The sequence below is a fragment of the Triplophysa rosa genome, linkage group LG4, assembly GCF_024868665.1.
Source record: "Triplophysa rosa linkage group LG4, Trosa_1v2, whole genome shotgun sequence".
NCBI classification, from domain to species: domain Eukaryota; kingdom Metazoa; phylum Chordata; class Actinopteri; order Cypriniformes; family Nemacheilidae; genus Triplophysa; species Triplophysa rosa.
In genome coordinates, this window is record NC_079893.1 from 9,164,680 (window position 1) to 9,180,154 (window position 15,475).

The window sequence follows — 15,475 nt, forward strand, 5'->3', positions numbered from 1 at the left end:
GCCAAGTTCCTCGCAAACTGCCACATTTTCTAAAGATTACACGACCACGGTCATGCCTCTTATTTTCTATTTGTTATTTGTTTTATGTGTTCATGTTTTTGTTAAGGACATGCTTGTTCATTACCATATGATCTGCAAAGTTTGCCACTATCTTTTATACACTATGCACGTATTACCACTCAATGAGGGTAACTGTTCTTGTCTTTGATATTTTTATGGGTCATACTAAATTTTCAGGAGAGCAACGGTAATCTATGCCTGCAGACGTGCTGCTCTCTGTTAAGCCAGCACTCCTCAAACTCCAGACTAGCATTGGAATGTTTTGGCTCTGGCAGGATCAAAAGCACCGGCCGGCTCCCTCACGTCACATGACCGGAATCCAATTAAACCTTTATGGGGGGATCAGAGTGAACCAGTGCGTCTTTGTGAGTGTTCAGAGAGTTGCGGTGGTAGTGGCAGGGGTGACTGAATGACCTGCCTCTCGGTAAACTGACAAGAGAAGAGGAAGGCACACAAGCACACACACAAGGGACAAAGGTTTTGAGTCTAAACTCTATGAACATCAGGTGGTCTTATTGAAGCAGTATGCCACAGTCCAAGGCATCTTAAGCAAACTTTCACAACTACTAAACTAAATAAATGTTTTATATAATAGGCAGGATGTTCTATTTTATTGATTCTAATGTGATGGATCGACACAGACAGCTGGGATCTTGAGTTACAAAGTTCCATTACGCTGATAATTCAATAAACGTTCAATGTCAGTGCGAAACGTCGAAGTGTGCGATAGAGGTGAGCCGAGATCAATGAATCAAATGATCAACTCCCCCGAGAGAGCGAGCAGTGACGTCACAACGGCGGATAGCCAGCCAGGCATCCCGGAGGATCCGCGCACCTCCTCCACAGCCTGAGCGCACGAGCTTCGAGCGAGTACTGTGTGTGGATAGTCTCTGCGCGCGTGGCCGCACGGAATGCAGCTCACGAGGATCTCACATCTGTAAAGAAATGTAGGAGTTACCGCAACGCGAGCCGGATTTATTAGCCGTTTTTATTGAATCTTCATGCTAAGATATGCTCACATACTCTTTTTGCCAAAGCGTCCTGGAGATCATTTAGACGCAACTTTGGAGCGGCGGCTTTCGCCCGCTGAATCTGGTGAGCTACTTTTACATTACCTTTCCAACTTTGACAAATGTAACCAATAGGTTTTAATACAAAATGTAACAAAGTAACAGTCAAAACACGTCCTATTATAACCATAAATACTGCGTTTAGTTCAACCACGACTCGCATCATTTTGTAACTTAAACAACAGTAAATATCATAGTGGTCATTATTGGTGTTATTTGTATATATTTTGTCTGTAGTAATAATAATGAATGGTCATTCAGATGCAACGGGTACACGCAACTCGATGTAAGGTTTATAAAGTGAGTTGCACAGATACAGAGCGCACAGCCTCGTGCATCGCTCACGCACAGCAGTGAGACAGCGCCATCATTCGCGAGCAACAGCGTGCATGTGAGGCGCTCAAGATCTGCGCTTTTTAGTTTTTCGTAAAGGGTTTTCTTTCTAAAACTCCCCAGTTTCCACGTGTTGTTGCATATGACAAGTTTTGTTACTTAAATAAACCTCAACATCGTAGGTAATAGGTAAGGTACCTTTACCTCTGTGCTTTTATAGCGTCTAAGAATCCAAATGCTTGACTGCGATGATCAGGATGTGATTTCTCCAGTCTGTTCCAAAAACGCATGATGCAGCATATTTCTCATCAAAGACAGAAGATTGGCACATAAAATGAAACATCAAAGACTCCGTCTGTCCCACAGCGAGGGTCGAGCGACGGCTGTTTCATCTTCATGCCAATAGGAAGTAGATCCGTGCGCAGCGCAGGGAACGCGGAGCGATACGGAAGTGATTTTTGTTATGTGTGTGAGAGAGATCTGGAGAGTTGTGTGAGTTGGAGTGAGCGGAGCGATACTGAAGTGATTTTTGTTATGTGTGTGAGAGAGATCTGGAGAGTTGTGTGAGTTGGAGTGAGCGGCTGAGACTGTCGGTACCATGCAGATATTCGGAACTTATAAACTTCATGAAAAGCCACCAAATAAAGGACGTTAGTGTTGTAACAGGTAAATATGATTGAAGAATGCTTACAATTTCTCGAGGTATTTTTGATAATTATTGCATAGTGCTCTAGTTTTGTGCTTTTGTCTGAAATGCCTAAAAGTTTCGCTCGGGTCTCTTCGCCAACTTGACGTTGGCTCTCCTTAGTCGAAATAGAGCTGTTTTGTTTACTGTATATAGACACGAAGCAGTTAGGATACACTGTGTGTGTAGTTGCGTTTGAATTATTTAAGAGTCCAGAGTGGTCAGCTAATTGTTTTCAAACGGAACTTCATACATCTGGCTGGCTCATAAATGCACCAGTGTGGCGACGTGAAATGAATAGGGACTGGGGGATGGGGATGCACTTTAACAACAGAGCAGAAGCTCTTTTGTTTCTTTACATTTCTTGCGTTTCAAAAGCTAATTTGACGCATTTTGAAGATAGGGTCTTGAGTTATGTAATACACCTGCGTAATATTATTTAGTCCGCCGACAATAAAGGTCTTCGTGTTGCTGATAAACTTCAGTCAGATTTCTTTCATTTTTTGAGCTGAATTTAACTGTAACGGTTATGAGGCTTTGTACACCCGCGGGCACGAATAGTTGCGAGGACACGTTAGAAAAGCTTTGCGATTATTTTTATTCGCGGAGTGTGAAGTCATCTGTCCGCTATAGATTTCTGTTCACATAAGATACATTATGTGTAAATTTTAGATACTGCTGCATAGCTATGCTTTCATCGGATCGGGTTTGATTTAAACATGCTGGCCGAATTTATATTATCTTTCAGCAAATCGCTTTATGCGAACACATGATAGATACGGACGCTGAAAGTTTTCCACAGATTTGTTTAATATGGTTAGACATGCAAATGTTATTTTAACAGAGTTGATCAGAAATAAGACTAAACAATCGTACTGTACTTTTACTGCTAACTTTTGTTTTCAAATTCTTTAACAATAATAACGAATAATTGTGCGTGTTTAATATTATACAAATTATGACTATACTGTTAAAAAGCTGATCTTGTGTCAATGGTGATGGTTCTGTTCTGAGATACTGTGCAGATCAATGTTGTGGGCATGATCTGTAAAACAAAACTAGTAGGCTAGTTTTTAAATTGAAGTATTACATCTATAATAATAACATTTGCATTTAACAGTTTTTCAGATGCATTAACAAAATGTTTGTATTATATTTTGTGTTTTTATTGACATAACGTTGAATACATCTTTCTACACGATGTGCTGTTTATAGTTAAGTAAGATATAACGAAAGAGCATTTTGAGAATAATATAATTTATTCAGGGAATTTATAACAGTGGAATGTGGCTGTGTATATAATCCAGAGGCACTTCCATCCTCACAACCATTCATCATTTGGCCTATTTGCTGTCATGGTGTCTATGGTGAAAGGGGAAATATAGACAAAAAGGCAGAGCCTGCTGCATTGGACAGAGATGCCCTAATCATCTGGTCATGGTGTCATGATGTGCCATAAACAAATTAATTAAAACAATTAAAATAAATTAATGTGTCAGTTGCTTATGTATTCTTTGTAAACTACATTTGCTGCAACCCATTATTAACCTATTAACAATAAGGAAATAGTTGTTTAGCTTTATTTTTTAAGATCACTCTCGTAAATGTTAAAAATAAATGAATTGATCAGAAAATGCAGGCAACTTTTTGTGTCTATGTAAAGGAGCTGTATTATCACTTAACTTTATTTCTCTGTTCCCCACAGTTTCAGTGAAGAGTGCTCTGCAAACATGCAGAACCACGTGACTTCACTGCTGGTGGCTCTGCTGCTCCTGTGCAGCTGCACCAGGAACCAAAGCCTCGACACCGCTCCCATCCCCCAGTTTACCCAGTCTGTTTACAACGCTACCATTTATGAGAACTCTGCTGCTAAGACCTATGTGGAAAATCTTGTGAAAATGGGAATCTACATCACAGACCCCACTTGGGAGATACGGTACAAAATTGTGTCAGGAGACAACGAGAACCTGTTCAAAGCTGAAGAGTACCTGTTGGGAGACTTTAGCTTTTTGCGAATAAGGACCAAAGGAGGTAGCAGTGCCATTCTTAATCGGGAGGTTAAAGACCACTACATTCTCACAGTCAAAGCCATGGAAAAGAACTCAAACGCTGAGGCTCGGACAAGAGTCAGGATTCAGGTACTTGACACAAATGACCTTAGGCCACTGTTCTCCCCAACCTCTTACAGTATATCATTACCTGAAAACACAGCTATTCGCGCAAGTGTAGCCAAGGTAATGGCAACGGATGCAGACATTGGTACAAACGGAGAGTACTACTACAGCTTTAGAGAGTGGACAGACATGTTTTCGGTCCACCCCACAAGTGGTGTGGTTACACTCACTGGGAAGCTGGACTTCTCTGAGACAAAGCAGTATGAATTAGAGATTTTAGCTGTGGATCGTGGCATGAAGCTTTATGGCAGTAGTGGGTTTAGCAGCATGGCTAAGTTAACGGTACGGGTAGAGCAGGCCAACGAGCACGCACCGGCCATCACTGCTGTAACACTAGCACCATCAGACACTGACAAAGACCCTACTTATGCTATTGTCACTGTTGAAGACAACGACCAAGGAGCTAATGGTGAGATAGCGTCCCTCAGCGTTGTCGCGGGTGACCCTCTTCAGCAATTTAAAGCCATGAGAACGAGTCCAGGCAGCAAGGAATACAAAATCAAAGCGGTCAAGCAAGTAGACTGGGATAGTCAGCCCTTTGGATACAACTTAACATTGCAAGCCAAAGACAAAGGAAGCCCTCCCCAGTTTTCATCAGCGAAGGTCATCCATGTCACATCCCCACACTTTAAAGTAGGGCCTCCTAAATTCACCGAAGCTGTATACAGAGTCAACGTGAGCGAATTTGCTCCGCTGCACACACCTGTTGTAATGGTAACAGCTGTGCCAAAGTATCCTCAACTTAAGTATGCATTTAAACACAAATTGGCTAAAAATCATTTTGCCATTAATGCTGATTCAGGCTTGATTACAACAGCTGGGCCCCTTCATGCGGACTCCGTGGCCAGATACGAATTAGAAGTTGTGACCAGTGACAGAAAGGCAGCCGCTAAAGTCATCATTGATGTGATTGATGTGAACAACAATGCCCCAGAATTTAAACAAACGTCTCACAGATCCAGCGTTGATGAAAATATGCCAATAGGTACTAGCGTGCTAACAGTGAAAGCCACTGATCTAGACAGTGGGGAGAACGGATATGTCACGTACAGCATTGCCAATGCGAATTCCCAGCCGTTTGTGATAGACTACTTCTCCGGCATCGTCAGTACTTCAGAGGTTTTGGATTATGAACTGATGCCAAGAATTTATACCTTGAAAGTTCGGGCATCCGACTGGGGTACTCCTTTTCGCCGGGAAGTTGAAACTGAGGTTACAGTCACACTTAACAACCTAAATGACAACAAGCCGCTTTTTGAGAATGTGGACTGTGATGTAACGGTGCCAAGAGACCATGGCGTTAGCGAACAGATCACAACCGTATCTGCTATCGATGCAGATGAGTTGCAGCTGGTGCGGTACACAATAAAAGCTGGCAATGAATTTAATGTTTTCGATCTGAATCCAAACTCAGGCGTACTGTCTTTGAAGCAGCCTTTGAGTGAAGGTGAGGCATCAAAAGTGTCCCTTCACAGCTTGCAGATAATAGCCAGTGATGGAGAACACGAAACCCAACCCATGTTTTTAAACGTTACGGTTGTCACAGCACGTAAACCGGTCCAAGTAAAATGTGTCGACACTGGAGTCGCCAGCATGTTGGCTGAAAAGCTCCTTCAGGGTAGCAAGCTCCACAGTCAAACTGAACCCGAAGACAACTTCCAAGACATTCACTCGGTGAACCGTTTTGCTCCCCAGTTTGCCGACACTTTTCCCAGTGTGATTGAGGTCAAGGAAGACTTGCCGGTTGGAGCCAGGATTGTCCATCTTAGCGCCTCAGATTCTGACAGCGGTTTTAACGGGAAACTGGTTTACGTTATATCTGGGGGCGATGATGGTAGTCGATTTGTTATTGACATGGACAGTGGGTGGCTCAAAGTGTTTGCTCCCCTTGATAGAGAAACAACTGACCACTATACATTGAACATCACTGCATATGACCTTGGGATACCTCAGAAGTCCTCTTCACGCTTACTGGATGTAAAGATTTTGGATGCTAATGACAACAGCCCACGGTTTTTACAAGATGCGTATTCAGTGGAAATAAGCGAGAGCACGGCTGTTGGCACAGAGATCATTCAGGTTGAAGCAAAAGATAAAGATCTCGGGGATAATGGTGTGGTTAGGTACTCCATATTAGCAGACACTGATCAATTTGCTATTGATGCGGAGACCGGTGTTGTTACGGTGAAGAAACCTTTAGATCGTGAGGTACAACCCAGTTTTGTGCTGAAGATAGCAGCTCGTGATCAGGCCGCTGCTGAGCCGCAGCTTATTTCAACTGTGTTACTTAAATTCACACTGGAGGATGTAAATGACAACCCTCCGAAATTCATTCCCCCAAACTATCAAGTTAAAGTACGTGAGGATCTACCCATCGGTACGGTCATCTTGTGGCTGGAGGCTCACGACCCAGATGTTGGACCTTCTAGCCAGGTCCGATACAGCCTCGTAGACAACGGGGATGGGAAATTCGAAGTGGACAAATTAAGCGGTGCTGTACGAATTGTGCAGAGTTTGGATTACGAGAAAAAGCAGGTGTACAGTCTCACCGCACGAGCAAAGGACAAAGGGAAACCGATATCTTTGTCTTCAAGCTGCCATATTGAAGTGCAAGTTGTGGATGTGAATGAGAATCTCTACAGACCATTGTTCCCATCATTCGTGGATAAGGGATTTATTAAAGAAGATGTGCCCGTTGGAACATCGGTGATGAAAATCATGGCTCAGGATGAGGATAAAGGTAGAGATGGAGAAATCCGCTATTCCATTCGGGATGGGTCCGGTCTGGGGATCTTCACTATCGACGAAGAAACTGGTAAGTTATTTTCCTTTTTCTTTTATCTGGTAAGGGCAGGGGCGTGTGCGGGGGATGTTTTGTCGGGTCATGAATTATTCAACTAACAAATCTCCCGTGCATGAAAATGGCCAGTGATAGGGGTGCAAAAGTGCTGCAAGGGGTGCTTGCTGTATCAGTGGCATTTTTGCGTACAGAAGGGGGATTTTATTTTGTGTGGCATCAGTTGGATACTTGCGCAGGTTGGTGGTAGCAGTTGGATGGCTTTGAGAGAGCTAATGAAGAACATCCTGATTCTTTTCATTTTTCTGCCGGAGGAGAGAAAATTGATGGCAGGAACAGATGGAGCAGCTGTCTCTTAGACCTGCTATAGACATTCCAAACTAGTTGCCGTGGTATTAAGAGGATTGCCCGCCCCCCACCCCCAATTTCCATGCACACATATTTTTCCACTCGATTTTCACTGTCTATTTTTCTGTTTAAATAAGAAAATCAAACACTGACTATTTATCATTTTATAGATTATTTTCCTATGTAGGCCATTAGATACTTAACACATATTAATGCGTTCTTCAAACCGTTAAGAGTTAGAGCGCATTGCTTTTTGAACCAAAACATTTCTGTGGCAAAAGTCAACATCTGGCCCCATTATCTTTATACAAAGAATGTATTAATATCTCACTCAGCTGCCCGTTCAGAGCACCTGTGCCTAGAGTTAAAATAAGCAGTCTGGAATTCCAACGGTCTTTTCACACAAACCGGTATAGGCCACCCAGTAAAGCAAATGACTAATATACACATATATTGCAGCACTGAATTTGAATCTGAAGTTGTGTTTTTCTCAGATTTATGTATTTTATGCTGAGCTGAATGGTTAACGTACAGTTAGGCAGGTGAAAGCGCATACATAAAATATGTTTTTCTGCATACATGCAATTAAAGTCTGCTAAAAAGGATCCCTGAAATTAAATCGAGAAAGAAACGGTATTACTAGTTTGATTGTAAAATTTCCAGCCAAATATATCAAATGAAGTAAATTAGCAATGTCTCCAATTGATTACTTTTGGGAAATCTAGCTTTCTTTGGTTGTAAATGTAGGATGACAGGATGTACTGGCATAGGGTTGTCCCGCAAAAAGACCATCTGTCAGCCATTGTGACAGCCCAGTTTTATACTTACAGCGGAGTACAGAGTTTATTTTAATGCTTGTAAGTTGATTTTGAAAAAGATATCGTATATAAACTGTTAAAAAGTTTTAAAAAGGGAAGTTATCAAGACTTTTGAACTTCTTTGTTACTTGGTGCAGAATACATGCTTCATGTATTCATGTTAGTTTTAATGTAATTTATATTATTTACCACAACTTACTTTTACTCGCTAGTGGTAATAAGTAGTGTCTATGACAGTCCTCAAACTTACATGTATTGCTCAACATAAGAGATGCAGGTCACCAGGACTCTTATGACCTGCTCCCTGGCTTTCTGACCCTCAAATTGATCTATCTACACTGTTAGTCATGCCATTGTCTTTTTCTGAGTCCCATTGTTAAGGATCATAGGCAGGACTGGTAGTCCTGGTAGCAGGACAGGCTAATATGCCTGAGGTAAGAGCAGCTCTCCTGGGAATGGAAAGATTAGAACAGGGTCTGATCTGGAGGGCTGGGTAGGAGGTGTAGAGGTTGAAGGTCACTACATGTGGGTTGAAGATCACATTTCATGTAGGAATCAATCTTAAATCCAAGGCTGAATCTATGAGTAGTAGAGTCATTTTCTGTTGTGCACTAAATGTTTTTTTTTTTTTTTTTAAAGAGGGGGTCACCACTGCCAAAGGCTATGGGGACACCTTTAGTCATGTTTTACAAGAATGACTGAGGCACATATGGACTAATCTGGCTAACTGTGTGTTGGACTATGTTTTCCATGTGTTTGTGTTTACCCGTTTTATTCTCTCATTGGAGACCCTTAGGGGTCGGGGTTGTGGAATGTGCAATTAAATTCTCTCCCTTCTTCATACCCACTCTTATGTTGTATGACTGAATCCTACATGTTTGACTCCAGTAGTTTTGCCCTGTAGGAATGTGAAGCTTTTGTGATGCATGTCATGTCCTCCCATAGATGTATTTTTAGTTGAGTGAAGCCAAAGCTGCCCTCTAAACCCTCAGTTTTGAGAAACAATGTTGATTTGACATGTTTTGGGTTTCACTTTGTCAGTAATAGTTTCATTCATTCTCTTACCATTCAGTTAGATTAGTTTTGCTTTAAACCTAAATTGGGTTTGTCATTTTTATGGCCTGCCGTTCTGCTTTGCTTTAGTAACCAATAGCTAGCGGGATGTGTGTGTAGAGTTGAACCTTTAGCAGCAATGTTTACATCCGTAGCTCTCACAAACATGGCAAGAGCTTGGAGCTATGTTGAGCCCTGGTGAGATGTTAGTGTTTAAAGCAGGCTAATTCTATGACTGGTGTGTGTATGTTTGTTTGAAGACAACACACACACACACACACACACACACACACACACACACACACACACACACACACACACACACACACACACACACACGCACGGCTTTGGTTGACTATCCCCGTGGGGACAGTCCATAGGCGTAATGTTTTTATACTGTAGAAACTGTATATTCTATCCCCTATCCCTATCCCTAAACCTAAAGATCATAGAACACTTTTTGCATTTTTAGATTTGTAAAAAATATTGTTCTGTACAATTTATTAGCTTTTTTGCCCCTGGGGACCTCAATTTTGGTCCCCACGGTGACACGAGTCCCCATGTGTTGGTGTGTATTCAGGTTTAGGTCCCCACCGGGATATACAAACATGAACACACACACACACAAGCACACACAAGCACAGACGCACAAGGCATTGAGGTATGCTGCTAAACTGATTGATGTCATCAGAGCTACGCAAAGAATCTTATGCCTTTATTTAATAAGTCTCCGATGGTAAAAATGGAACGAGTGGAAAGCAAAACTTAGACTACAGGTCAAATATGAAGCTAACAGCATTTTATATTTATAAAATGAAAAGCTAAATACAAAGTGTGAGAAATAGATGCTGGCCAAAGTTGTAAGGTTACTTATTTTGATTTAGATGCAGTTTCTAAATAACTAATTAGAAGTGATTTAGTAACATTTGTTTGTAATATGAAAAAATCCAATGAGGCTAATGACATTAACTTTTCATTTTAGTCCTAACACCTCCTCCTCTTTGTCCTCCTCCTGTCAGAGCAAGAATCATGTGTACAAGGCACTTTACTCTGTCTTCTGAGAATAGTACATTTCTGTACTACTATATTCCATTTGCCCTGTAATAAAGTCAGCTTTGATTTCTTGACCAATGGAATACACAGAGGTGGGTAGAGTAGCCAAAATCTTTACTCAAGTAAAAGTACAAGTAACTAGAGAAATTGTTACTCAAGTAAAAGTAAAAGTCACTAGTTTAAAAATTACTTGAGTAAAAGTAAAAAAGTATGCAATGAAAAAACTACTCAAGTAGCTAGTTACTTAGTTACTTTGTATCTGATTATATAGGCCTACTACATAAAATTAATATTAACGCCAATATTTTAATATTACATTTTAATCAATATTTTTAATTATCATAATTAATTTTTTTTATTTTAATTATCACAAAATCATAAGCAGATATCTTTGCAATATACTAGAGAGACTAAAGAATAGACAAACACAGAAGAGACAAACATTTCTGTAAATTTCATCTAGTCCTGATGTCAATGTAGTTTACACAACTTATTTAGAATAATAGACCGTGTCGAACTAAAGCATTAACTAAACTCAGAGCATTTCCTAAGATGATCTAGAACATCTGCAGTGCTCTCTTAAATGAAATACACATTTTTGAACAAAGCTCATGTTTTCTCGTGTTGTGTCACGTGTGTGTTGTGAAACGCTCTTACTTGTAAACAAACAGTAAACAGTGAGCCACACGCTCATCAACAAGTTTTCTTCCTTCTGTTCTTCAAATGTATATTTCTGCAAGCCCACGTCTCTGTGTCTGACAGGAAACGCGCATGTTGCTGTGTCTGACGAACAGGTCGCGCGGGTGCGCGCATATGGCGGGCATTTATCATTGCTGGCAAACAATATGACACATTTGCAGTTTTGATTGTATAGATATAGATTAATATCCACTTCATCCAACGCTCTTTGTGTTCTGCATGTTATTAAGTTTCGCGCTACGAGGAGTGAGTAATCCTGCTTCAGATGATTCGGATCGTGCTGCGAACTGAACAAATCATTTGAACTGATTCATTAGCCTATTCAAGTGGCTTTGCCCATTGTTCAATTAATGCTTTCAAAAGAATCGACTCAAAAGAATCGATCACTTGGGAATGCCCGTAAGAAGAGACGACGACCTTGAAATAAACAACGCGTTTTAAAAAGCATATTTTAAATGAAGGAACGAAGGAACGTCACGCAATGTAAGTTATGTAACGAAGTAAAAGTACAGATTTTCCATTAGAAATTTACTCAAGTAAGAGTAAAAGTACACACTTTTAATTTTACTTAAAAAGTACATATTTTCCAAAATGTTACTCAAGTAAATGTAACAAAGTAAATGTAGCGCGTTACTACCCACCTCTGGGAATACACGAGATGTGATAAAGCAATTTGCTCCTCTTGTAAAAGCTTGGAGTGTTCACTTAAAATTTGAAAAGTTTATTAAAGGTGAAACTAAGTTTGAGCTTAAGTCAGGGTTTTTCCTTGCTCAAAATAAGGCGGAGGTGGTGCCATCCTGATCTTGTACCTACGCGCATGTGTAGGCCTACCGTCCCTTTAAGTGGTTTAACCAAACACTTAACAAACAACATATAAACATTCAAAAAATTGGATTAAAAAGACTATTATTAAGTTATAAAAAACATAAAATATATCCAACCAACAGAAAAGTTATTTAAAATGAAATATAAGCTTTTTTTCATTTCAACTAACTTTTGAGCCCGCAATAGCCAGCTGAATTCTCCAGTTTTACTATATGAGCAAAGCTCATTCACATCCTGCGTTCTCTTGTGGTTCACTGAGCTTTAAATGATTCACTGTTTTCTTATATTCGCTAGTGACTGAATAGTTTCAACTGTTCAAACAAATTGGTTCAAATGAGTAATTCAATTGCGATTACAATGTGCGTTCATACTGGCGAACTCGCTGTGTACAGTATAACGCCGATTCAATGAGCCAACTGCACAGCTTAAAACATTACAATGATGTACAGCAGGTTAATTTAAGGAACCTTTTCAAGAAATTGAACATACTTGGATGCAGAAGAAACAATATTCACCTGAACAGCCGTGAAACACAGCTAATATAGCTCCTAATAGCTCTTGTACTAAGACTAACAACAGCGCCTCCATTGTGGCATAATGCCGCAACTGCAGTTAAAATCACAGTCTGTTGAGTGCACGCTGTTTTTTTATTTAAGACACCCGACATAATTTTGGCCAGAGACTGAGGCAGCACGAAATTTGACTGAGGTGGCCGCCTCCAATTTTTCTATGCAGGAAATTTAGTGCTCGACAATTTTAGGACTGGCATACGTTTGATAATTGTGATGTGTAGTGTCAGTATGTACTGTAAAGATTAGGGGTGTGCACGAATGTTCGAAAATTCGATCCGCAATAACTATTCGAATATTTAAATGCTATTCGAATTTTCATATTTTTCAAAAGAATAAAACTGCGTCACCACAAGGTTAAGTTACCACTACAGAAGACCTTAAAGTTGTCACGTATTATTTAACACTTCTTCACTTCATCTGTAATGATTTTATAATATACAGAAAATATAAAAAATCATTTGTATGTGTTCCTAAATCTTGTTCACTCAGATTGCAATCTTGTTTAAAAAATTTAAGTTTACACACCGGATGCCCGGATCGCATTTTATGCTCGGCTCACATCACCATATTAAAATGTTTAAAAACTGGTGAGCCACAGAATTCGTTAACATTACTTACATTAGGTATAAAAACACCAACGTAATATTAAATGATTAACAATAATTAATTTATTACCATAACTTGTTCGGAGCGGTTGTTCTTAGTAAATTCATATTTTTTCGTTAAAAATATATTAAGTAATGCTAATTTCAACAACTTGAAACATGAAAATTTACATTTCACTGCAATTAATGTTAATAAATTTGGCCTTAACATAAGACTGGCACCTTTTTCCATACCTAATAGCCTGAATTTTCCTTCTAGAAGTTCAAACAGGGTCATCTCCTTCAAGTGACAGACTGTAAATAAATTTGCACGGATGCTTTTTTTTGTTTGTTTTAAAACGCGCTGTGATTCCTTACCTTAGTTGAAATAAATAGGCATACCTTATTTATTGATGCAAATGCAATGCAAAACTAAACAAGACAGACACTGACCGTGAAAGACAAAGAAAACAATATTTATTTACTGGGCTGATCAGCAGGAAATATCTTCCTTGTATGACGGTCACTTATAAGGGAAACAAGCTCTATGGCTCCGTCTTTGTTGCGGGGTCCGTTTACTTAATTTATTATCAACATTTTAAACAATAAAGCCAGTTAGAGAAGAGCAGCGCGTTTTCTCTGCTGTCGGCTTGTTAACCGTCGGCTTGTTGAACAGACTTTCAACAGAGTAAAATAGACCTATATGCTTGTTTTTCTTATCAAGAACATGTAAAATAAAATAAACAAGATAACCATATATCACAGACTGTCAATATACGTTGGGTTTTGTTTTGTCTGTTTTCTTTTTGTATTATACCGTTCCGCGCAGGTTTAAATGCAGTTTTTATGTATTTTTCTATTTTTTCTTTTTTTCAACATTAAAAAACCAATATACAGGATATAATATTAATGCGTTATGAATATTTAATGATAATTATAAGCTTGGTGTGAAATTGTGACTAAATAAAAACGTAACAAATTACGTCATTATTAACTTAATTTAAATAAACGAATATTCGTTTTTTATGAGCTCAAATATTCGAATATGGAATTATTGAAAAATGTCGTCCCTAGTAAAGATTATTCAGTACATTACATGATATATTAATTGAATTGCTTTAAAAACTACAGCTCATAATTCAACAAATGTGTAGAATGTGTAGATTTGAAATGTAAAATCCAGATGTGTAGAACTTCTAAATGTGCATGCACATGAATAAATAAAAAGATTTATACAAGGCTTTAGAGTATTAATGCAATACTGTGAAATACTAATTGCATTTTCTCAAAAATATCATGTTTATGGGTTGAGCATTTGTTTGTCTGCTCCACATTTTAGCCTTCTTTACTTATTTTGGAACTCCTGTCAACATCACCCTATAAATTTGTGTAATTTGCATCAACATTGCAATTGAATTTTCCGCGAGTGTGTGCACACGATGACTAATTCACGTTTCAGTACAACCACATATATAGCAATTTGTAATTTCTCATAAACAGTGGTTCCAAGTTTTGTGGCCATAAAATAGTTATGCGTCCCAAAGCATCTTTCAATTATGGGAAAACCAGAAAGTTGGATTAAGTGGTCAAGAAATACTGATTCTACGGCCCCTTAAGCTTTCATCAAAATACAGAAGTATCTGCTCGAGCCAGACACTGTTAGGTTAGCGGGTGCCCCATAGCACTGAGCGCGCAACCATGTCTGATCCCTCTCCCTGACATCCACAGCTCAAAAATATCTTGTTTGTTTCACGAGCCAGCGTAAAAGGCAAGCTGCCTTTTAGCGCTATTCCCTGTTTGATGAGTATAGAATGCAGACTGACTTGTGATATAAGAACACTTTTGGGAAAACATTTACAACTTCTGGTTGGGATGTTTCACAGATAGATTACTCATCGGGTGAGGCCAAAAATATCTTTCCTTCATTCAAGCCTATGCTCTAAAAGCATTTAATTTATGTACTTAGTCCTTCAGTTCTGTTAACATCTTTCACTCATTTAAGCCAGTGTACTCTGCCAGGCCATGTTAGAATTTGGTTGAAGGCTCACAACCGCTCTGTCATTTCAATGTGTTACATAAAGCATTTTGGGCAATTTTATGGTACCCAATGTAGCATTCCGGAAAATGAAAACGCTCTGTCCGCTCAGTAGCAGCTGACACAATGAATGAAATGTACTTTTTGTGAAAAGCTATCCGAGGACCTCTCTTTTGGAAATGAATTAGTTTGATGTACAAAGTGTCTAGAAGTAGAGTGTGCATGTACTGTTCTCTGTGAACTCTAAATGTATCCCCCGTATGCCCTTCCTGTGGAGAGAGAGGTTGGTTGATTCTTTCTGATGCCAGATAACAGAGGAATGTGCTGGCGGCTTTGTCTTCTCATGTTTGGCTACCTCTCGGTTGGCCC

The 15,475-nt window shown here is 39.5% G+C and overlaps 1 protein-coding gene across 11 annotated transcripts in view; it reads left to right on the forward strand.

Annotated features, from left to right (window-relative positions):
- Nucleotides 1-906: 906 nt before the first annotated feature.
- The window catches only part of fat1a (FAT atypical cadherin 1a), an 88,177-nt gene continuing 73,608 nt past the window's right edge, over nucleotides 907-15,475 (forward strand). For 4 of the 11 annotated variants that reach the window (XR_008962887.1, XR_008962886.1, XR_008962885.1 and 1 more), the window contains exons 1-2: nucleotides 1,978-2,129; nucleotides 3,854-7,137. Coding sequence is in view for 8 of the 11 variants with exons in the window: in XM_057332853.1 (XP_057188836.1) it covers nucleotides 3,879-7,137 (3,259 nt within the window). In the remaining 3 variants the exon portion in view is untranslated. Of the gene's footprint in view, nucleotides 1,156-1,976; nucleotides 2,130-3,853; nucleotides 7,138-15,475 lie in introns of those variants that run through there. The other 7 variants (XM_057332847.1, XM_057332849.1, XM_057332851.1 and 4 more) reach the window with 4 other exon arrangements.